The sequence below is a fragment of the Pipistrellus kuhlii genome, unplaced genomic scaffold (assembly GCF_014108245.1).
Source record: "Pipistrellus kuhlii isolate mPipKuh1 unplaced genomic scaffold, mPipKuh1.p scaffold_m20_p_3, whole genome shotgun sequence".
Taxonomy (NCBI): domain Eukaryota; kingdom Metazoa; phylum Chordata; class Mammalia; order Chiroptera; family Vespertilionidae; genus Pipistrellus; species Pipistrellus kuhlii.
The window spans coordinates 71,238,756-71,263,007 of NW_023425529.1; the positions used below are offsets into that span (position 1 = coordinate 71,238,756).

The following is a 24,252-nucleotide window of genomic DNA, read 5'->3' on the forward strand; positions in this document are numbered from 1 at the left end:
TGTTCCTTATTTCATTTTAAACAGTTTTCTGCTGAGGTTTATTGACAATACAATTGTATTCCTGACTGACATTATAGAATGGTTTCTATTCTGAGTTTGGCAATAGCAAACTGGCTTACTTAACAATGAGAAGCTCATGCATGTAAGGATGGGAAAAAGGCAAGAAGGGGACGGGAAAGGCGAAAAGACAAACATCTGAATTTGAAAGAGGATGATCATCATTAGATGCTGGTTTCATGAGTTTTTCTAGCTCATCATATAGGGACAGCTTTTTAACCACCGTGATGATTTTATGGCTTTATTTAAATTTTTCTCACATCAAACATTAAAGACAAATGCTTACTCAGAGGATTTCAAAATATCCTGTGGTTTGGGTTAAATTCCAGCTACTTTGAAGCTGGTTTGCTTTCCATCACTTCATTTTCCCCCACTTCATGCCTGAATCCTGATAAATCTTTACTTAATGATATTAGACATTCTGTAAAACAATATTTTAAAGGCAAAAAGCAAGTTTTTCAACCCTTAGGTTCAGTCCAAAATAGTAATAAAAGTTCAGATAGTAATTTTAGATACAATAAATTATCTAGTTCTTATGTCCTAGTATATTTTGAATATTTTATATATTTATCATTATCCCCAAATTAGACTTAATGTATAGTATTTTTATATTAATAATAGTTGTAATGAGAAGTAAATATCTTTTGTGACTTTGTAGTATACAAATGTGGGATGAAAGACATTTCAGGGAATTTTACTAATACGTAAAAGTGTTAAATACAAATATTGCAGAACATAACCCAATATAATATTTCCAGCATTCACTTAAGAACTAAGTAATATTCTTGGTAAATAAGTAATGTTAAACTGTGTAAAGTTTCATCATTTGCTTTTAAGATTGATTTTCATCAAAATTACTATACTAAAATGTTTTCTTTTGTTGTACAGACACAAATAGCAAACCTCAATTTTAAAATCGACTCTTATTTGCGAAAATGCTTTGACATAGTGCATTTGTTCTGCCTGCGCTGCAATAAAGGATTGCGGTATCATTTTGAAGAAGGTTGTTTGACAGAGCCTGTTTGTTTATTTGGGGTAATGTGAGCTGCATTCAGAAAATGCCATATTTTGTTTCATGATTGTATACATTCTCTCCCATTGCTCCCAGGCAAGACTTGTAAGCAGAGAAGACACGGATTTAGAGCTTGTTTCCATGACCAGTGGAAGTGCTTTGTCTGTGAAGAAAGAAAGAAAAAAGCAGGCACACAGACAGTCAGAGGGATCTTCAAGTAAGTTGTGGTTTCCTTCAGAATTAATTTAGAAATCACAAATGAATTGATGGAACCTAATGCCAACAAGCATTCTTTTACATATAGGGGGTAGAATGCCAGCAACCAGAACTGCCCAAAAATGTGTATTTGAATTTTTTTTCTTTCCTTAAATGTTTTCTTTTGATATAAACAAAATTAAATTATTTCTAAAATTAACACCACAGCTATTTTAATTATATTCTGTTACTCAATGATCTACTCTTCCAGTCCCTGATGGATCATATGGACTTCTTTGATCATGTAGTTCTAAAAGGAATTATTTTAGGCTAATTGTAAAAAGTTGGATTTATATATCAAAGTAGTGTAACTTGGACTTTTTCCATTGATTTAATAGATGTTGTAGGTAGAGTTAATTTTTAAAGGAATTTAAAATTATAGCAGAATTTAGATAATATTATACTGTCAAAAATATGGTTTAAAAAACTATTTTCATTGAACAGATGACAGTTTATATTTATTAATGATGGCTTTTTGCATTTGTAAATCTGTCACACATCTATTCCCTTTTGTCATGGTTTCAATAAGAATTGCACTGTGGTTAACTCTGAAAAAATATGAACACTTTAAAATTATCCATATCTTGCCAGGCCTATGTGGCTCAGTGGTTGAGTATCATCCCATGCACCAAGAGGTTACTGGTTCATTTCCAGTGCAGGCAGATGTTTGGGTTGATCCCCATTATGGGGTGTGCAGGAGGCAGCCAATCAATGTTTTTCTCTCATCAATGTTTCTATCTCACTTTCTCTAATACCTTTTCATTCTCCTCTCTCTAAAAATCAATAAAAACATATTTAAAAACAAATAAATAAATACCTATATCTTGTGGTATTCGGGGCTAATAGAGTCTAATTTTTTCAAACTCTTTACTTAAGGTATAAACCCTAAAAATTTTGAAATGCATTTTAAAATATTGTTGTATAAAAGATGTTCTTTTATATCATACTAGGGGCCCAGTGCACAAATTCATGCACCTTGAAAGGAACTGTGGGTCACAAGGGGTGGGTCTTGGCCCATCATCCGCACTCCCATCTTGCCCTTATCACTGGAGTCTCAGCCTCCTGTCTTCTGGCAGCCCTGCTCCTGCCACCACTTCCATGCACTGACAGCACACAGTGACTGGGGCCGGCACCAGTAGCAGGTTCAAGCAGGGCTGCCACTGTCAGTGGGCATGAGTGGCTGCTGCCCCAATCACCCCTCAGGAGCAGGGGCAGTGGAGAAGCCCTCAGGAGAGATCAGTTGGTTTTGCTTATATGCATGCATACAATTCCTTTGGTTGATCTCTTTCTCCTTCTCCCCAACACTCCCCAGCCTTCCCACTATAATTTGACAGTCTGTTTGGTGCTTTACTTCCTTTGTATCTATCTTTTTGTTCAAGTTATAATGTTCTTTATTTTCTATAAATGAGTGAGATAATGTGGTATTTTTCTTTCACTAACTGGCTTATTTCACTTAACATAATGCTCTCCAGGTTCATCCATGCTGCTGCAAGTGATAATAGTTCCTTCTTTTTTATAGCAGTATAGTATTCTATTGTGTAGATGTACTATAGTTTTCTTTTTAAAAAAATATATTTTATTGATTTTTGTACAGAGAGGAATGGAGAGAGATAGAGAGTTAGAAACATCAATGAGAGAGAGTCATCGATCAGCTGCCTACTGGGGATATGCCCACAACCAAGGTGCATGCCCTTGACCGGAATCGAACCCGGGGCCCTTCAGTCCCCAAGCCAATGCTCTATCCATTGAGCCAAACCGGTCCCGGCTGTACTATAGTTTTCTAATCCACTCATCTGCTGATGGCCACTTAGGCTATTTCCAAATCTTAGCCATGGTGAATTGTAGTGCTATGAACATAGGGGTTCATATATCCTTTCTGATTGGTGTGTCTAGTTTCTTGGGATATATTCCTAGAAGTAGAATTACTGGGTCAAATGGGAGTTTCATTTTTAATTTTTTGAGGAAACTCCATACTTTATAGTGGCTGCACCATTCTGCATTCCCACCAGCAGTACACAAGGGTTCCCTTTTCTCCGCATCCTCGCCAGCACTTGTGGTTTGTTGATAGGTGTGAGATAGTACTGCATTGTCGTTTTGATTTGCATCTCTCAGATAATTAGTGACCTTGAGCATGATTTCTTTCATATGTCTCTTGGTCTTCCTTCCGTCTTCTTTAGAAAAGATTCTATTTAGGTCTGCTGCCCATTATTTTTTATTGAATCACTTACCTTTCTTTTATTAAGTTGTGTAAGTTTCTTATAGATGTTGGAGATTAAAACTTTATTAGTGATAACATTTGCAAATATGTTCTCCCATACAATGGGCTTTCTTGTTGTTTTGTTGATGGTTTCTTTTGCTGTGAAAAAGCTTTTTATTTTTATGTAGTCCCATTTGTTTATTTTCTCTTTAGCTTCTATTGCCCTAGGGGAAATATCATTGAAGTTCTTGTGGCATATGTCTGAGATTTTCCTGCCTGTGAATTCCTCTAGTATTTTTATGGTTTCCTGTCTTATGTTTAAGTCCTGTATCCATTTTGAGTTTATTTTTGTGTATGGTGTAAGTTGGTGGTATAGTTTCCTTTTTTTGGACATATCTGTCCAATTTTCCCAACACCACTTATTGAAGAGACTGTCTTGATTCCTTGTATGCTCATGCCTCCTTTGTCAAATATTAATTGAGCATATTGGTTTGGGTCCATATCTGGGTTCCCTATTCTATTCCATTGGTCTATATGTCTTATGCCAATACCAAGCTGTTTTGAGAACAGTGACATTTTAGTATAGCTTGAAATCTGGTATTGAGATCTCACCTACTTTGTTCTTCTTTCTCAAGATTGCTGTGGTTATTCGGGGTCTTTTTTATTCCCAGATGAAGTTTTGGAGAGTTCTTTCTAGGTCTGTGAAATATGCCTTTGGTACTTAATGGGGAGTGCCTTGAATCTATAGATTGCTTTAGGTAATATGGACATTTTAATGATGTTGATTCTAACAATCCATGAATATGGTATGTTCTTCCATCTGTTTACCTCTTCTTCTAGCTCTATTTTCAGTCATGTAGTTTTCCGTGTATAGGTCTTTTATCTCCTTAGTTAAGCTTATTCCTAGGTATCTTAATTTTTTTGGTGCTATGGTAAATGGAAGTGCTTTTTTAGTCTCTTTTTCTGTAAGTTCACTATTGGTGTATGTAAATGCCATAGATTTCTTGACATTAATTTTGTATCCTGCTACATTGCCAAATTCATTTATTAAGTCTAACAGTTTTTTGATGGAGTCTTTCGGGTGTTTTATGTACAATATTATACCATCTGCAAATATAAGTTTTGCTTCTTTTTTTTCCAATTTGGATGCCTTTTATTTCTTCTTCTTGTCTAATTGCAATGGCTAATACTTCCAGTACTTTGTTGAACAGGAGTGGTGAGAGTGGGCATCCCTGTTTTGTTCATGTTCTTAGAGGAAATGGTTTTAGTTTTTTGCCCATTGAGTGTGATGTTGGCTGTGGGTTTATCATATGTATTTATGGTAAACCCACAGCCAACATGTAGCTATTATTATGTTGAGGTATGATTCTTCTATTCCCACCTTGCTGAGAATTTTTATCAAGAAAGGGTGATGGATTTTGTCAAATGCTTTTTCTGCATCGATTGATATGACTATGTGATTTTTATCTCTCAGTTTGTTTATGTGATGTATCATATTTATTGATTTGTGGATATTGTACCATCCTTGCATCTCTGGGATAAATCCTACTTGGTCATGGTGTATGATCTTTCTGATGTACTTCTGGATTAGATTTGCTAGAATTTTGTTGAAGATATTGGCTATGTTCATGAGGGATATTGGCCTGTAATTCTCTTTTATTGTGTTGTCTTTATCTGGCTTTGGTATTAGAGTGATGCTGGCTTCATAAAAGGAGCTTGGAAGTGTTCCTTCCTCTTGAATTTATTGGAATAGTCTGTGGAGGATAGGTTTTAGTTCTTCTTTGAATGTTTCATATTATAAAACTCCCCTATGAAGCCATCTGGCCCTGAGCTTTTGTTTGCTGGAAGCTTTTTGATGACTGCTTCAATTTTTTCCCATAGTTATTGGCCTGTTGAACTGTTTGAATTCTTCCTGATTGAGTTTTGGAAGGTTGTATTTTTCTAGGAATATGTTCATTTCCTCCAGGTTGTCCAGTTTGTTGGAATAGAATTGTTCATAGTTTTTTGTTTGTTTGTTTGTTTTTTGTTTTTTGTTTTTTAACAATAGTTTATATTTCTGTGGAGTCTGTTGTTTTTTCTCCTCTTTCATTTGTTTTTGTTTATTTGGGTTCTCTCTCTTTGATTTTTGGTGAACCTAGCTAGAGTTTCATCAATCTTGTTTATCCTTTAAAAGAACAAGCTCTTGGTTTTGTTGATCTTTTGTATTGTTTCTTTGGTCTCTATGTTGTTTATCTTCACTCTGATCTTCATTATTTCTTTCCTTCTGCTTACATTGGGCTTTTCTTGTTGCTCTCTTTCTAACTCTTTGAGTTGTAGGGTTAAGTAATTTATTACCATTGTTTCTTTTTTCTTTTTTTCTTCTCTCTCTCTCTCTCTCTCTCTCTCTCTCTCTCTCTCTCTCTCTCTCTCTCTCTTTTTCAGTCAGCTTGTAGAGCTATGAACTTCCCTCTGAATACTGCTTTTGCTGTGTACCATTGATTTTGGATTGTTGTGTTTTTATTGTCATTTGTTGCCACAATGCTTTGATGCTTTTTATTTCTTCTTTGATCTCTCTGGTAACCCAGGAATTGTTTAATAGCATGCTATTTAGCCTCCATGTGTTTGATTTTTTTTTATTGTTTTCATTGTAGTTGATTTTATGCCACTGTGATTTAAGAAGATGCTTGATATGATTTCTATCTTCTTAAATTTTAAGAGACTGCCTGGGACCCAGTAGGTAATCTATTTTGAAAATGACCATGTGCACTTGAGAAGAATGTATATTCTATGGCTTTGGGGTGAAATGTTCTGAAGATGTCAATTAATTTCATCTGGCCTAGTGAGTCATTTGGGATTAATGTTTCTTTGCTGATTTTTAAAAATATATATTTTATTGATTTTTTTACAGAGAGAAAGGGAGAGAGATAGAGAGTTAGAAACATCGATGAGAGAGAGTCATTGATCAGCTGCCTCTTGCATCTCCTCTACTGGGGATATGCCCGCAACCAAGGTACATGCCCTTGACTGGAATCGAACCCAGGACCCTTGAGTCCTCAGGCAGATGCTCTATCCACTGAGCCAAACTGGTTTCGGCATCTTTGCTGATTTTTTTGTTTAGAAGATTTGTCCAATGGTGATAGTGGGGTATTAAAGTCTCCTACTATGATTGTATGCTGTCAGTCTCCCCCTTGATATCTTCCATGAGTTTTTTTTTTTTTTTAACGTATTTTATTTGTGTGCTCCTGTATTGGGTGCCTAAATGTTTACCAGGGTTATTTCTTCTTGTTGGATTGTTCCCTTTAGCATTATGAAATGACCTTCCTTATTTTTTTTATGTCCTTCACTTTGAGATGTAATTTGTCAGATATAAGTATTGTAACCCCTGCCTTTTTTCATTTCCATTCACCTAAAAAACCTTTTTCTATCCCTTCACCCTCAGTCTGTGTGCATCTTTTTTTCTGAGGTGGATTTCTTAGACAGCAGATATATGGGTCATGCTTTCTAATTCTATCCGTTACCCTATGTCTTTTGATTGGGGCATTTAATCAATTTAAATTTAAAGTTATTATTGATATGTACTTGTTTGTTGCCATTTTTATTCTTTACCCCTGTGTTCCTTCTTCGCTTCCTATTTCTTTATTTTACAACAGACCCTTTAGTATTTCTTGCATTGCTGGTTTGGTGGTGATAAACTCCCTTAGTCTTTTTTTGTCTGTGAAGCTCCTGATTTCACCTTCAGTTTTGATTGATAGCCTTGCTGGGTACAGTATTCTTTGATTCAGACCCTTCCTTTGCATGACTTTGTATATTTCATTCCATTCCTTTCTGACCTGACTGACGTATTTCTGTTGAGAAATCAGTTGCTGGTCTGATGGAGGATTCTTTGTAGGTAACTTTCTGTCTCTCTCTGGCTGCTTTTAAGATTCTTACTTTGTCGTTGGTGTTTGCCAATTTAATTATAATGTGCCTTGGCATCAGTTTTTTGGGTGTTCATTATGCTTGGGACTCCTTGAGCTTCTTGGATTTGTGTGGATTTTTCTTTCCTATATCAGGGAAGTTTTCTGCATTATTTCTTTAAACATGTTTTCTATTCTTTGCTCAGTTTCCTCTCCTTTTGGCAACCCTATTATGCAGATGTTGTTTTGTCTTGTCCCAAAGCTCCCGTAAGCTCTCCTCCTGCTTTTCAATATGTTTTTTCTAGAAGCTGCTTTGCTTGAGTATTTTTTTCTACTTTGTCTTCTAGTTCACTGATATGGTCCTCTGATTCCTCTAGTCTACTCTTGATTCTTTCTATTGAGTTCTTTACAGCAGTGATGTCATTTTTTAATTTCTTTTTTATTCTTCTTCTTTTCCTCTTGGTTCTTAGACACATTGTCATATTTGTCTTCCATTCTTTTCAGCCACTTTATGATTATTTCTGCAAATTCTTTCTCTGACAAGTTGCTTGCCTCTATTTTGTTTACTTCTTTTTCTGGTGATGCCTGCTTTACTTTTATATGTGGGCTGTTTCTTTGTCTCCCCATGTTCTCTCTTCTTCACAAGACTGGTTATGTAGTTCTGTCTCTCCTTCTCCCAGGCAAAATCTGACCTTTCTGTGGTGGAGTGTAGAGCTCCTCTGAATCCACGTGGTTGCACCACTTGGAAACTGGTGTTCTCGGGTTTGCAACTGTTTGGTGGGTGCCGTAGTTGTAGATTCCCCCAGGATTTTCAGGCTCCCGATAACATCCACTTTCTCTTTCAAGATGGCGCAGTTTCTGTGGCTGAGCCTGTCATACCGAGAGGAAACCCAGCAGCAATGGGAGCTGCCTGTTCAGGGAAGATCCATCTGGCAGTTCCCCACAGTCTCCTGGAGTATAGCTGTCCTTCAATGCACAAACAAACATTCCCTGTGTGACCACACACTCTCCCTTTGTTTTTCCACTCACACATTATCTTGCAATCTGCCTTCCCCTCGGCAGCCATCTTCCTTCCAGTCATTTTTCCAATAATTTTTAGGGAGAGTATAAAAGAGAGGGAAAAGTAGAGAGAAACATATATGTTAGAGTACATTTCTTAATACATTTCCTAATAAGCTGTAATAAGGCTATTCTCACTGTAATTCTAATTAGTTGTCAATAAGTAACATTATTAAAAATACTACTTATTTCTAAATCTACTTACTAAGTTACAATTTAAAGATGCCCCTTTGTGGGGAAAAAAACGATTTTATTAGATAATAGAACACTACTTCCTTAATTATTGTAGTTATTAGTTTACTAGATGTCCGGTGCACAGAAATTTGTGCACTGGGGTTGGGGAAGACCTTCAGCCTGGCCTGCCCTCTGTCACAGTCCAGGAGCCCTCAGGGGATGTCCTACTGATGGTTAGGCCGTCTCCTAAGCCACAGCCTGGCCTCCCCTCTGTAGTAGGCGACCGGACTGATCAGGGGAAGGCACCACCCCCATCACCTCACTGCCGCTGCCATTGCCAACTGTAGTGACTGTGAGGTCTGAGCCCTGGTCCTTGCAGCTGCTATGGTTTTGTCCAGATGGACATCCAGATGGATGTCCAGAAGATGTCCACCCTAATTAGCATATTATCCTTTTATTAGTATAGATTACAACATCAGTATAATAATAATAAAGGCTCTGACATTAATTTGCCTGGATTTGAATCATGACTTATTTTCTCATACTTAAAATGGAAATGATAATGGTAGTACTTACCCTTGTGAAATTGTCTTCAAGATCAAGTGGAGAGCGTTTAGAACAATACCTGGCACATAAAACTCCTTAATAAAAAATGTTCTTCAAAATTGCACTTACACATAGCTGTAAAAGAAGAAACAATTGAGATAAGATATTGAAGTATATAAGCGCATGGGATCAGCTTATAAGAAACCTCCTCTTAATGGTCACGTCATTAAAAACCTGGCACAGCCTGTTTTTTATAGAAATCTTTTAACCTCCAAAGTCCTTGGGTCCTAGGCCACCACGGCTCTGGGCCAAGCACGTACAGCTTTGGCACTTTGACAGCTCTTTTACCTCCAGACTTCCCTGTTTCTCTCTCAAACACTTGTCACCTTATTAAAGCTAAAGGATTTCTTTTGGCTTTGCAAGAGAATAGTTTATGGGCTGCAGCTATAAAACTCTATAGGCCTTTGAACTTTACTATATATTTCTCTTTTAATGTTGCTATAATATTTGTGACATATATTCTTTAAAATCAGATAAACTCACATTTAAAATACCAATACCACAATTACATGAAGTTGTGTAACTGTGAGTAAATTATTTAACCTCTAAAAATGAGTTTGTCTGAAAATTATAAATGATAATGTCTATTTCACAAATTTTACTGCAGAAGAAGTTTGTAAAAGTATATGTAAAGCATGTGATATATGGCTTAACTTATAGTAAGGACTTAAATAATAGTATGTGGTGTTATCTTGTTTGTTATTGTTGAATGTTTTATTTCACTGTTGCTTAATTTTTAACACCTCACAGGTAAAATTGTCCTCCTTTTCTGTGTATCAAGTAATAACAGAATCAGCAAACTTTCAGCATGCCAGCCATCTCAAATAATATGTTTCTTTTCTGTGTGAATTTCCCGTTTTCTGTCCTTTCCCTTTTTGGTCTCACTGCTCTCCTATGAGAGAGCGAGGCAGTCTCCTACTACCTAGCTTTTCTAATCTACCTTATGGTTTAAATAGAGATGAAAGAGGTTAGATTATTATTTTTTAAATGCCATTTATAAAATGCATATGCCAAGAGATTTCCTCACTTAGACACTATTTAGAAAAAAATATTTGATTTCCTCAAATGGTTTTGGTTTTCTCAATTAATTTTCTCATTTAATACTTAAAATAAATGATAGATTACAATAATAATAATTTTATTACTATAGCAATTTATAGCTGTACATATTTATTTAAATTATCGTTCTTATTTAGAATAATTATTTTTCTTTGACCACTAATATAAATTAGACTCAGAGAGTTTATTTAATTTGCTTTTGGCACAAAAAAACTTAGCAAGGTATAGTAGCGACTTGAACCTATCTTTCCTTATTCCAAAACCAGTCTTAATTGCCTTTTATTTCTCTATGGAATAAAATATATGGCTTAGTTAGTAAGAGTATAATATAATTAATGTAGTTATTATTCATTCACTCATGAGCAATTTATTGAATAACCATGATCACTGTATATCTAGTTTAGGCTTCTAGTTGCCTCCTAATTATCTCTCCATGTTCCAGAACATGTTCCATTTTCTTTCTTTTTTTCTTTTTTTTTTAATATATTTTATTGGTTTTTCACAGAGAGGAAGGGAGAGAAATAGAGAGCCAGAAACATTGATGAGAGAGAGTCATCGATCAGCTGCCTCCTGCACACCCCCCACTGGGGATATGCTCACAACCAAGGTACATGCCCTTGACCGGAATCGAACCCAGGACCCTTCATTCCCCAAGCCGACGCTCTATCCACTGAGCCAAACCGGTCCTGGCCAGAACATGTTCCATTTTCAAAGTGACCAGGATTGAGAATCCACAGTTTCTCTATAGTAATGTAGAATCATCTCAAAGTCAACTTCTTCTTTGAGCGTGTTTAAATTATCTTCTTAGAGCTTGTCTAAATTTAACATGGCAATAATTTTTCTGAACATGGAATAATATATATTAAAGAAGTGAAATGGCAAACATAGTTGAAATGGGTGAGGAATTTCTTTTTTGTACCTACAATGAGATTTGGGACTTAAGTAAGGAAAGAAGTAAAAGAAAGCCATCTAAACACAGGGATAAAATGTGAATAAAGAGCTGGGCAGAAGGAAGTTTACAATTGTAAGTACATGAAACACAGGATTCATTCTTGTATTATTATTTATTATTTTCCATATGAGTAACTGTAAACCTACTTTTGCTTCACCCTGTATATATTTGTCGAACATTGAAGAGTCAGTCTGCCTGGACCAGGGTTCCACATACTGAAGTAATATAAAATAAGGTTGGGTTAAAAATAAAGCCTAGTTTTAGGTAAGTTTGAAAGTAATGTGGAGAAATTAGACTTTTAAAAAAATCCTCATCCAAGGATATTTTGTCATTGACTTTTAGAGAGAGGGGAAGGGAGACGCGGAAATATCGACGTGAGAGAGAAACATAGATCGATTGCCTCTTGTGCATGTCTCCTCCAGGGACTGAAGCCACAACCTAGGAATGTGTCCTGACAGGGAATAGAACCCAAAGCCTTTTGGTGTACAGGACAGTGCTCCAAGTAACTGAGCCAGCTGGCCAGGACTGAAGAAACTGGCTTTATTGCTGATAATGCATAGCTAACAAAGATTTCTGAAAATACTTTCCTGTTTTAGAAAGCTTAAGATCAGTTTAAGACAGGTATTTTGAGTCAATCCTAACATTATGCAATGTTTCCAATATATTTACAGAGTAATTTTGTAGATATTATCAAAAAAGATGATCAGAAGTACAAAATGAAACAGTTTAATAGATGTCAATACTGAATAATTTATGCAAATGTAGAGACTAAAGGTGGAAACTAAAGCAAAAGTAGATTTCAAAGGTGACCATTAAAGTTCACTCCTCATTTTAGTTTTGTAAGAAGCCACCAAACTGTCTTCCAAAGTTGCTGTAACATTTTGTATCTCCACTGGCAATAAATGAGAGCTCCTATGGTTCCATGCCCTTGTCACGTCTGGTGTTGTCAGTGGTCTGGATTTTGGTAATTTTAATAAGTGTGTAGTGGCATCTTGTTTTAATTTGAATTTACCTTTATAGTAAGTATTGAAGTTGGGCATGTTGATCGTTACCTAGATCGATTGTATGCCACAGTAGGCCCTGTGATGTATACTTGATGATTTAACAAACGGACGAATGAGTGAATATGATCAACCATTAGCTGAATAAGTGCTAGGAGTAGAGTATCTTATATTTTCAAGCTCCATACATTCCATTAACATAATTTTGAATTTACAAATGAAGAACTATTAGCATGTTGTATATTCATGTACTCCTACGAATGCCTATCTATAATAATAAAAGCATAATGTGCTAATTAGACCAGACAGCTGAACAACCTTCTGGACATCCTTCTGGACATCCTTCTAGATGACCTCCTGGATGAAGCCTGGGTTATGAGGGCTGCAGCTGTGAGAGCTGAGCTCCTTGCACAAATTTCATACATCGGGCCTCTAGTATGTATAGATATATAGGCACATATATGTATGGATATCTAATCTGTCATAGCTACAGTATATAAACACACAATATACATTTATAATCTCCCACTAAGCAAACTTAAATGTATTGCATATATTTGTGGGTGTTATATAAACCATGCCTCATGATAACAAGCAATTATATGCCTACATTGTGCATAGCACTATCCAGGTCATTAGAAAAGTACAAAGATGGATAGAACCAAGACCTACATAGGATAAGAACAATATTGAAAGGCCGATGCACCTAACTTCACTACTTACTATAAAGGCAAATTCAAATTAAAACCAGATACTACCACACACCTATTAAAATGACCAAAATCCAGAGCACTAACAACACCAAATCCTGGCAGGAATGTGGAATAGAAATTTTCATTTGTTGCTAGTAGAAATGAAAAATGGTACAGCTACTTTGGAAGAGAGTTTGGTGGTTTCTTACAAAACTCTTATCCTATGAACGAGTAATCATGTTCCTTGGTATTTGCCCAAAGGAGTTGAAAGCATGTCCACACAAAAACTTGCATATGAATGTTATAACAGCTTTATTCATAACTGCCCAAATTGGAAAGTAACTAAAATGTCCTTTAGTAGGTGAATGGCTAAATAATCTGTGATACATCCAGATAATGGAATAAGAAATGAGCTACCAAGCCATGAAAGATGGAGGAAACTTAAATGCATATTGCTAGATGGAAGAAGTATATCTAAAAAGGCTACTTACTGTATGATTTCAACTATATGACATTCTTAAAAAGCAAAATTATGGAAACAGCAAAGATATAAATGGTTGTAGGGGTGCAGGGGAGGAAGAGAGATGATGAGAGTTAAGTACATAGGATTTTTAGGATTGCAAATTACTCTGTCTGATATTGTAATAATGAATACCTGTCATTTATTATTCATTTTTATAAACCCACAAAATGCATAAAACCAAAAGTTAACTGTAATATAAACTATGGACTTTGGATGATAATGATGTGTCAATTTAGGTTCATCAGTTTTAACAAAGATACCTCGTTGATGAAGGATGTTGATAATGAACTAGGTTATGTATGTGTATGTGTAGTGATGGGAAATGTATGGGGAATCTCTATCTTCCCCTCAATTTTGCTGTAATTCTGAAATGACTCAAAAAACATAAAGTATTAATAAAAGTAGGGGTCAAGAAAAAATGGAAAGTAAAAGCTCAGAAGTGTCTTTCTTGCCAGCTGTTTCCTGAGACTTACTTAGGAATAGGTGGAATTTAGATTTAAGTTTTATAAATGTAAATTTCCCAGAGTTAAGAAGGCAGAAAGCTATAAAGTTGAGACTCAAATCTGTGCCTTCTGTTTCCTGTGTAAAGATATCAATTGTTTCCCACCCAACTTTTCTTTATCATAAACTTCTTATCTCATTCTATCTCAAGGTAAAGATGGAGCAAAGATATACATTTTTATTTCCTTAACTAAAAGAACTAAGGCAGTCCTGGCTGGTTTGGCTCAGTGGATAGAGTGTCAAACTGCAGACTGAAGTGTCCCAGGTTCAATTTCTGTCAAAGGCACATGCTTGGACTGTGGGCTTGATCCCCAGTGGAGGGTGTACAGGAGGCAGCCAATCAGTGGTTCTCTCTCATCATTGGTGTTTCAATCTCTCTCTACCTCTCCCTTCCTATCTGAAATCAATGAAAAAATATTTTTTTTTTAAAAGAGCTAAGGTAAAAAGAAGTGCTTATAAATTATTATTTATTATCAGGCATTGTTGCTTTTCTCTTATATCATCTTATTTTTCAATGGATATTGTCTTCTCCAGAACAAGGGAACATATTTCCATTAACATTCCATGGACTTCTCTTAGGTTAATAAATGGTTATAGATATTAATAAAAGTTTGTAATATAAATAGCCCTCTATTGTGGAATTTAAATGCTAAACAGACTTCCTTTCATATTTTGTTGGACCCAACTAGTTTTTTAAGTTTATTGTTTATTCTTTTGCTCCCTTATAAATGTATGTACCATGAAGGCATGGAATTTAATGAAATACTCTACGTACCTATAAAAGCTACCTGGCATATGGTAGGCTTTTTGATATATATTCAGTGAATTAATAAATGTATTAATGAATGAATATGGCTATCCTTTAACTGAATAAGATTTTGAAAAAGAATATCTTACATTTTCAAGCTCCATAGTAGGGTAGAAGAAAAAGAGGGGTAGAAGATTGACTGGTAGATCTGTAATAGTATCTTCCAAATCTGAAAGCATATGAGTTATTCAAAATGCTGGTATTGTTATTGGGGAGTCTATCCAAATAGTAAGTAATTTCTCTCAGGTGTGTCTACCCAGTCATGCGCTACAAGTTCCCATGGATCCAGCCTACATGAAGCCAATTTTGTCATTTGTGCATCAAAAATAATTATGGAGTGCTCCCTGAAGGTCTGGTGCATTGCACAGGAGAAAGTGTACTAAGCAACACTAGCCTTTATGGAGTTTGTAATCTATTCTACATGAATATATGCTGTGGAAGTTTGGGTCCAATCAAGAGGTAGCTTTCATACAATAGGTTAAACAGGAAAAGGTTAAAAAATATTTACACTAGAGGAGTACCTTAAATATATAAGGAAACTCTCCATGGTGCCCTGGGGCTGAGTTAGAGCACCCAAGGAAGGAAAACCTTGGAAGGGGTTCAGACATCACTGAAGAAGGTATGATTCAGCCACCAGACAGAAGAGAAGTTCCCTGGTTTGGCCAGACCCAAGCTAGTTTATAGTTCCTGAACAAACAATAGGCAGCTCTCTGCAATGCTGGGTGGAAAGCAGGTGAGGAGCCATCGGTAACATGGGCTGCAGTAAGAGTGGACCTTGCTAGGGCAGAGGTGTGGCAGGCTTTTGTTTCCCTGTGGAAAGGATAGTACACAGGTTATCATGAGGTCCAAGCTTTGCAGTTGCAGAAGGATCATGTTTGGGGCCTTCTTCAGAGTCTTTACACCCACCCACAAGGCCAACCCTACTCCATCTATACCAGAAATTGCAAAGCTTCTTCCTCTGGCAGCATCCCTTCAGCACCTTATACTGAGAAAGCTTAACATTTTTCTCACTTTAAAGAAGTGCTTATAGCCCTAGCTGGTTTGGCTCAGTGGATAGAACATTGGCCTTCAGACTGACAGGTCCTGGGTTCAATTCCAGTCAAGGACACATGCCTGGGTTGCAGGCTCGATCCCCAGTAGAGGGCATGCAGGAGGCAGCTGATCAATTATTCTCATCATTGATATTTCCATCTCTCCCTTTCTGATGTCAATACTTTTTAAAAAAAGAAGTGCTTATAAATTATTATTTTAAAAATATACTGAAGTGGGTAGTAATTGCTATAAGGCAACTTATCTGTAATATATAAAAGCCTAAGCAAACATTCAACCAGTTGCTATGATTTGCACTGACCACCAGGGGGCTAACACTCAAGGAATAGGCATGGAAACATGAAACAGACTGAGAGGGTGCAGGCCAGGCCAAAGGATCCCACCAGTGCATGAATCTGTGCACCGGGTCTCTAGTAAACTTATAACTGACATAAATGCATTCAGTAAATAAGTACCCTCTGAACATTACATATATGAATTATAGGGATGTGTATGAAAAACATCTTTATAACAATAAATTGGACTATTTTTGTCTTCAGAAGAGATTCACAATTTGGACCAAATTAAGACCTAGTATATTTTCTTCATGGCATCTTAAGCTAGGAAGATGTGTTTGAGTGAGGAAGAAAATGCAAAATAAAAATTTCACACTTGAGAAAAATCAAAGATAAGAAGACCTCAAATTTCTAAGAAAATGGTGTTCCATCATTTAAAAAAAATATTTCTTCTGTTTTATAGACTAATTCTAGCCTATGGAGCAATGTTATTGACTAGGGCAGTGGTCAGCAAACTGTGGCTCATGAGCCACATGTGGCTCTTCGGCCCCTTGAGTGTGGCTTTTCCACAAATACCACGGGTGGGCACACACGTACAGTGTGATTAAAATTTCATGGCCCACTCGCAGAAGTTGGTTTTTGGCTCTCAGAAGAAATTTCAATCGTTGTACTGTTGATATTTGGCTCTGTTGACTAATGAGTTTGTTGACCACTGGACGAGGGAAACCATCAATTAGGTAATGACTCTTATAAAGTATAGTGTAGCACTCAATAAATTGGAGAGGAAAAAGGTCATTAATATGCCAATTACATTTTTAAACACATTGAGAGACAGTGTGGTATTGGTAAGAATACTGTGTTAAGAGGTTGGGAAATCAGTTGCTATCATGGATTGGCTCCCCACCAGCTTGTTTATTATTTTGGTTAAGTCACTTACAACTCCTTTGCAAATTCAGTAGGTGTAAGGCAGCCTGGCAGAGAGGAAAGAAATTTGAAATAGGCCAGATTTAAATTTAAATCCCACTTCTCACATTTATGGTTTTGGGGGCTTGAATTGGAATATTTTAGGTTTGGTTTGTCCATTTAGAAAATATTTTGGTGGAAATTAGGGAAATATGTAAATATATATTTGTGTTTCTATGGAAAATGAAGAAAATTAGAAAAATAAACATCAAGGAGATCCAAGAGTTCTTATAACTTTGAATATCTATATTCTACAACTATAACAATAAAACTGTACATGCCAATTTCCCAATTAAAAGGCAACATAAGCTATTATTTCTGACGTGTTGTAGTTTGAAAATCATGTTTGTAAGTGAAAATTTTCTCCATGCCAGAATACTTCTAAGTGATACTCATTTTATACATTCTTTAAATTGTCTCTAATTACTTTAGCTAAGCTCAGTCAACTAAAGATTGGGATCTTTTCTTTAAATGTTTTCCAAACAAAAAAAATTCCACCATCTATAAGAAATGAGGGCTATTTTAAAATTTTAAGTTGAATTTTAGAAAGCTATAAGTTATTTTGAAGACCAACATGCCTACTGAAATGATTTGGCTTAGAAATATTCTACTATTACTTAATAGATATCTTTCTATATATATATGCTAGAGGCCTGGTGCATGAAATTCTTGCCCGGTGGGAGGGAGTTTCTCAGCCCAGCCTGCATCCTCTCCAATCTGGGACCACGAGGGGGATGTCCGACTTCTGGTTTAGGCTCAATCCTGCAGGGACAGTTAGACATCCCCCTCGAAATCTAGGATCGCTGGCTCTTAACCACTCACCTGCCTGCCTGCCTGATCGCCTCTAATCCCTCTGCCTGCCTGGTAGTCCCTAACTGCCTCTGCCTGCTCACTTGATTGCCCCTAACTTGCCCCCTGCCAGTCTGATTGCCCCTAACTACCTCTGCTTTGCCCCTGGCCTAAGCTGCAGTCTGGCCTCCCTCTGTGGGAGGCAACCTGGTGGATCAGGGGAAGGCGCCCCTATTACCCTGCTGCTGCTACCACTGCCGTCATGAGTCTGGGCCCTTCGCAGCCACTCTTCAGCTCTTCACAGCTGCTGCAGCTTTGTCCAGAAGGACATCCAGAAGGTTGTCCTAGAAAACATCTGCCCTAATTAGCATATTACCCTTCTATTAGTATAGAAATATTCTAAAGAAAACAATGTTCTATTGAAAATCCAGTAACATTTCATAGGGTAGCATTTGGAAATTATAGCTTACTTTAGCTCAGAGATTTTCAACTGGGTTGCTGCAAGAATTTTGACAAGCAATACCTGACCATTTAGTCAGGCACACTGAATTCTTTTCCCTTAGATTGTCAAATAAAATGACAGCAGCCAACACAACAATGACCACCCAGTATGAATGCACTGACTTGAACCATTAATGTATAGCCCATATATTAGATTTGCAACTTATTGGTCACATTGAATAAAAAAAGTTGCAGCTGATTGGTTAATTCTTAGTACTAGAAATCCTTAAATACAAATATAGGCACCTGATTTTTTAAAAAGTCACTTTGAAGCAATAAGGGTAGGTAATTACTTTTTTTTCATGGTAAGTAAATAAAAACTATAGCTATTTTTGTCCGATTGGCAAAAAACATATTTTTGATGTGCTATAGAATTTTAATAAATAGAAGTTAAGACTAATAATGCTTTAAATGCACCCTGAATAAATTCTACCTTTGAAGTTATTAGTGGCTGTTTTGTTCAATGAACATTTATTAAGCACTTAATATATCTTAGGTATTTTTTATATTGTAGAGATCATTTCAAATTCAATTAAATATTAAAAATTCTAAACTTTAAAAAAATATGGTCAACCTCTATACCTTATAATTATGCCTAATATAGCAAATGTTGCAATTTTTTAAAAAGTAGAGGTTAAATTTATTTTCAAAATAAAAAGATATATATTATTTTTGTATTTCAAAAATATAAGCACTATCTTATGTAATATAGCTTTGATTTTTCTCTGTGAAACTATCCTATATAATAAAAACCTAATATGCAAATTGACCAAACTGCAGGCTGACTGGTCGCTATGAAATGCACTGACACCAGGGGGCAGATGCTCAATGTAGGAGCTGCTTCCAGCCCACAGGCCTCAGGCAAGCCAAGGCAGGTGCCAGTGGGGATCCCCCCCTCAATTGCCCCACAGGTTTCCCCACAGAGGGAGGGGACTGGTGGCAGCAGCAGGGGGCAGGGCTGGTGAGTGGCAGTGCCAGATGGGCCAAGGCAGGTGCCAGAGGGGGTGCCACCCCCAATCATCCCACTGGTTGCCCCTCAGAGGGAGGTCTTGATCACTGGCCAGGCCTAGGGACCTTACCTGTGCACAAATTTTGTGCACTAGACCTCTAGTTAATAATAATTCCATCCAATGCAAAGATGTAATTTCCCTGTTAATTTTTAAGTGGGAGGACCCACACCTGAGGTTACCATCTATCCTCTCACTACTCCTTCAGTTAGGAAACTTGATTGGATGAGAAATATTGTCTATTTTCTATAATTATGTGGCATTTTTCTACTACCAAGTTTTTTACTTAAACTATAAACTTATAATTTAACATAAAATATCAGGCCAAAAAGATAGATAGATATATACACACACAGAATTTTACCTCCTAATTCTTGCCATGTTACAATTTTCATCCAGTTACAAAAATGATTTTCAAACTGTAAAGCATCATAAAAAAAAAAAAAGTCATTTTATTTTCATTTATAAATATAACTAGAGGTCCAGTGCATGAAAGTTCATGCTTTGGAGGGGTTATCCCTCAACCCAGCCTGCCCTCTCTCACAGTCCAGGAGCCCTCAGGGGTGGGAGGCGACCTGGCAATCAGGGGAAGATGACACCCCCATCACACCTCTGCTGCTGCCACTGCCAGCAGCACAAGCCTTGGCCGGCCCTGGTTACCTGAGCCTCAGGTGGCTCTGGGTGGCTGGGCAGCCAACATCTGAGGCTTGCCTGCACCTCTGGCCAGCCCTGCATGATTGGGAAGCGGAGAGGACTGGGGGACTTTGGAGGCAGGTGCTCTGGCAGGGCTGAGGGGACTAGATGTCGCCATCTTGTGGCTGTGGGTGCCACCATCTTTGAGGGTGTGGCCACCAATTAGCATATTCCTTCTTTTTTTTTTTAAATATATTTTATTGATTTTGTACAGAGAGGAAGGGAGAGAGATAGAGAGTTAGAAACATCGATGAGAGAGAGTCATCGATCAGTTGCCTCTTGCACACCCCCTACTGGGGATATGCCCGCAACCAAGGTACATGCCCTTGACCGGAATCGAACCCAGGTCCCTTCAGTCCCCAAGCCGATGCTCTATCCATTGAGCTAAACCAGTCCCGGCCAGCATATTCCTTCTTTATTGGCTCTGGGCACCACCATCTTTGTGAGGGCATGATGGTCAATTAGCATATTCCTGTTTTACTAGATAGGATACCAATCACTGATGCTGCTTATATTTACCTCCCCAATTTGTCATTGGTGCTCTCTAAATCTCTGCCACTCCTTTGAAATTTCCCTTTTTCAAGGCTCCAAGATCTCTAGCATTTTGACCATTATAGAAGTTCTGCTACTTCCAATTGATCCTTCATATTCCATAAATTACATTCACAAATCAATAATTTCTTCACTGAATGATTAAGAACATTTTCACTTAATTTTCTGTTACTTAGAGTGATCAAAGGAGACTATAGGTTATATTTAATCTGGTTCCTATGCATATTTTTCATTATAGACTGAAACTACATATAAATGAAATATTTTAAAAATGAAAGTGATATGTATCTTACAGACTTGTAATGAGGATTAAAAGAAAGGGTAACTATGAAGTGCTGTGACATAGTAGACTTAAATTCCTACTGCTCCATCAGTGTGAATTTTCAGGAAAGTTGTGAGTGAACTGATGTTGACAGAATTGAACAGCAATGGATGATAATAAAATATTGGTATTAGCACATAATAACTCTTTTAATAAATTTGAGAGTAAAATAATATAATTGTGTTTAAGAAAAATTTATTGATGTTAAATTTTAATTAACTTGCATATATTTGATTAACTAGCATACTTATAAATGAAGGTATTTTGCTTACAAATCTTCTAATAAAATAATTATGTGACAGAACTATCTATGCCAATTATTGCAAAATTTTGTTGTTGAAGAGATGAAAATTGACGATAAGATTTTCATTTTTAAAAATTCAAATTTCAACTCTATTCTAGATGGTACATATTTTCCCCAGATAAAAATAAGGCAAGGATAAGATTTTGTAAATAATTGTGGCCACATTAAACATTTTTGTTTTATATATGATGAAATCTGGCTCTGTTTCTTCTCTTTTTTGTTGTTTTATTTTTCTACATTTTTTTCATATTATTTATATGCTAGAGGCCAAGTGCATGGATTCATGCACAGTTGATCCCTCAGCCAGGGCTGTGCCCTCTCTCAATCTGGGATCAGCCGAAACCCAGCAGTCCAACATTCCCTTGAGGGATATACTAGTGCTGAAGAGGCAGGTGGCTGGGGAGGAGCCCCAGTCAGGGATACTGACTGCTGCCACCACCACCACTGATGGTGGTGCCTGCTGCCACTACCACCACCACTGATGTCCAGCTGAGCAGCACTTACACTGTGGAAACACACTGACCACCAGGTCAAAGCGCACTGCATTGAGCATATGACCCCTGGTGGTCAGTGCGCATTATAGTGACAGGTTAACCAGTCATTCTGGTCATTCAGGATGTACAGTTGTAAAGGAAACTTAGGCCTTTTTTATATATAGACTAAAGGCCTGGTACAAGAAATTCATGCTCAGGGGTGAAGGGGTTGTCCCTCAGCCCAGCCTGCACCCTCTCCAATCTGGGACCCCTCGAAGGATGTCCAGCTGCCCGTTTAGGCCCCGTCCCAGTGGGATCAGGCTTAAATGGGCAGTTGGATATCCCTGTCACAATCCAGGACTGCTGGCTCCCAACTGCTCACTTGCCTGCCTTCCTGATTGCCCCTAACCGCTTCTGCCTGCCAGCCTGATCACCACTTAACCATTCCCATGCCAGCATGATTGATGTCTAACTGCTCCCCTGTCAGCCTGTTTGCCCCCAATTTCCCTCCTCTGCCGGCCTGGTCACCCCTAACTGCCATCCCCTGAAGGCTTAATCACCCCCAACTGCCCTCCCCTGCTGGCCATCTTGTGGTGGCCATCTTGTGTCCACATGGGAACAGCAGGATCTTTGACCACATAGGGGGGCAACCAGCTTGTGTGTTGGAATGATAGTCAATTTGCATATTACTATTTTATTAGATGGGATTATTATTTTTTAACATTGATTAATAAAATTATATAGGTTTCAGCTGTGTACTTCTATAATATATCATCTTCATATCATATTCTGTGTTTACCACCTAAAGACTTAACTTTTTACCCCACTCCCTTAAGTCAACTTTCCTACCTCCTCCCACCCACTTTTCCCTCTGGTAATCATCCTACTATTGTCTGTGTATATGAGGAATTTTTTTCTTCTTCTTCTTTTTTCTTCTTAAACCCTTCACCTTTGTCATCCAGCCCCTCAACCCCTTTCCCTACAGTCAGCTATCAGACTTTTTTCTGGATCTATGAATCTCTTTCTGATTGGCTTGTTCATTTATTGTGTTCATTAGCTCCCATATATAAGTGAAACTATATGGTATTTGTCTTTCTCTGACTGGTTTATTTCACTTAGCATAATAATTTCCAGGTCCATCCATGCTGTCAAAAAAAGATAAGATTTATTTTCCCAGCCAAATAATATTCCATTGTGCACATATACCACATCTTTTTTATCCACTTACCTACTCATGGGCTGCTTCCAAATCTTGGTAAATGACACTGCAATGAATATATGGGTTTATGTCTTTTTTCAAATCAGTATTTCAGGTTTATTTACTATATTCTAAGAAGTAGAATTGCTGGGTCAAAGGCAATTCCATTTTTAACTTTTTTTTGTGGAAATTTCATACTCTTTTCCATAATGGCTGCACCAGTCTGCATTTCTGCCAACAGGATACAATGTTTCCCTTTTCTCAGCATCCTCACCAACACTTATTTGTTGATTTATTGATGATAGCCATTCTGACAGGTGTGAATTGATATCTCATTGTGGTTTTAATTTGCATTTATCTGATGATTAGTGACATTGATCATCTTTTTGTGTGTCTATTGGCATCTACATGTTTTCTTTGGAGAAGTGTCTGTTCAAGTTCTTGGCCCATTTTCTTTTTTTTTATTTTTTTATTTATTTTTTAATTTTTTTTAAATATATATTTTATTGATTTTGTACAGAGAGGAAGGGAGAGAGATAGTTAGAAACATCGATGAGAGAGTGTCATCGATCAGCTGCCTCTTGCACACCCCCTACTGGGGATGTGCCCGCAACCAAGGTACATGCCCTTGACCAGTATCGAACCCAGGACCCTTCAGTCCCCAAGCCTACGCTCTATCCATTGAGCCAAACCGGTCCCGGCTCTTGGCCCATTTTCTAATTGGATTGTTTGGTGTTAAATTAATAAGTTCTTTATAAATTTTGAATGTTTACACCTTATTAGATATATTATTGGTGAGTATGTTCTCCCACTCCCACTCAGTGGGTTCTTTTTGTTTTGTTGATGGAAACCTTTGCTACACACACACACAAAAAAACTTTTTAGTTTTGTGTACTCCCATTTAGTAACATGTCAATATAGAAGTTAGAGCTACATCTCAGAAAGCAAGACTTGGTCTCTATTAATGTCAAATTTAAAACTTTGAGACTATTTTTGTAATGGATTAATCAGTTTACTCTGATTTTTCTTGGGCTCAAGTTTTTGGTAGGAACTTTAAAAAATACAGCATTAGTAGGTCTGGATATTTTGTCCCCAAAATCTGACAATTAATTAAACAAACACATTAACATTAACATGTCAGCCCCCAAATTATTCCAGTAACCAGAACTGGAATACCAAAGGTATATTTAGATGGACAGCGGAATCATCTTCTCATAGATACATAGTAAAAATCTACTACAGAGTTGGTTGATGTCCTTTAACAGTCAGACACTGCCTATTTCCACAATCTGAAACAGACAACAACGATTCCAGCCCTAACCAGTTTGGCTCAGTGGATAGAGCAACAGCCTGC

The 24,252-nt window shown here is 37.1% G+C and overlaps 1 protein-coding gene across 1 annotated transcript in view; it reads left to right on the top strand.

Moving 5' to 3' along the window:
* LOC118729753 (leucine-rich repeat and IQ domain-containing protein 1) overlaps nt 1–24,252 on the top strand; it is a 273,234-nt gene that overhangs the window by 241,588 nt on the left and 7,394 nt on the right. Inside the window, exon 25 of the mRNA XM_045587773.1 lies at nt 1,166–1,286. Coding sequence (XP_045443729.1) covers nt 1,166–1,286 — 121 coding nt within the window. The remainder of the gene's footprint in view (nt 1–1,165; nt 1,287–24,252) is intronic.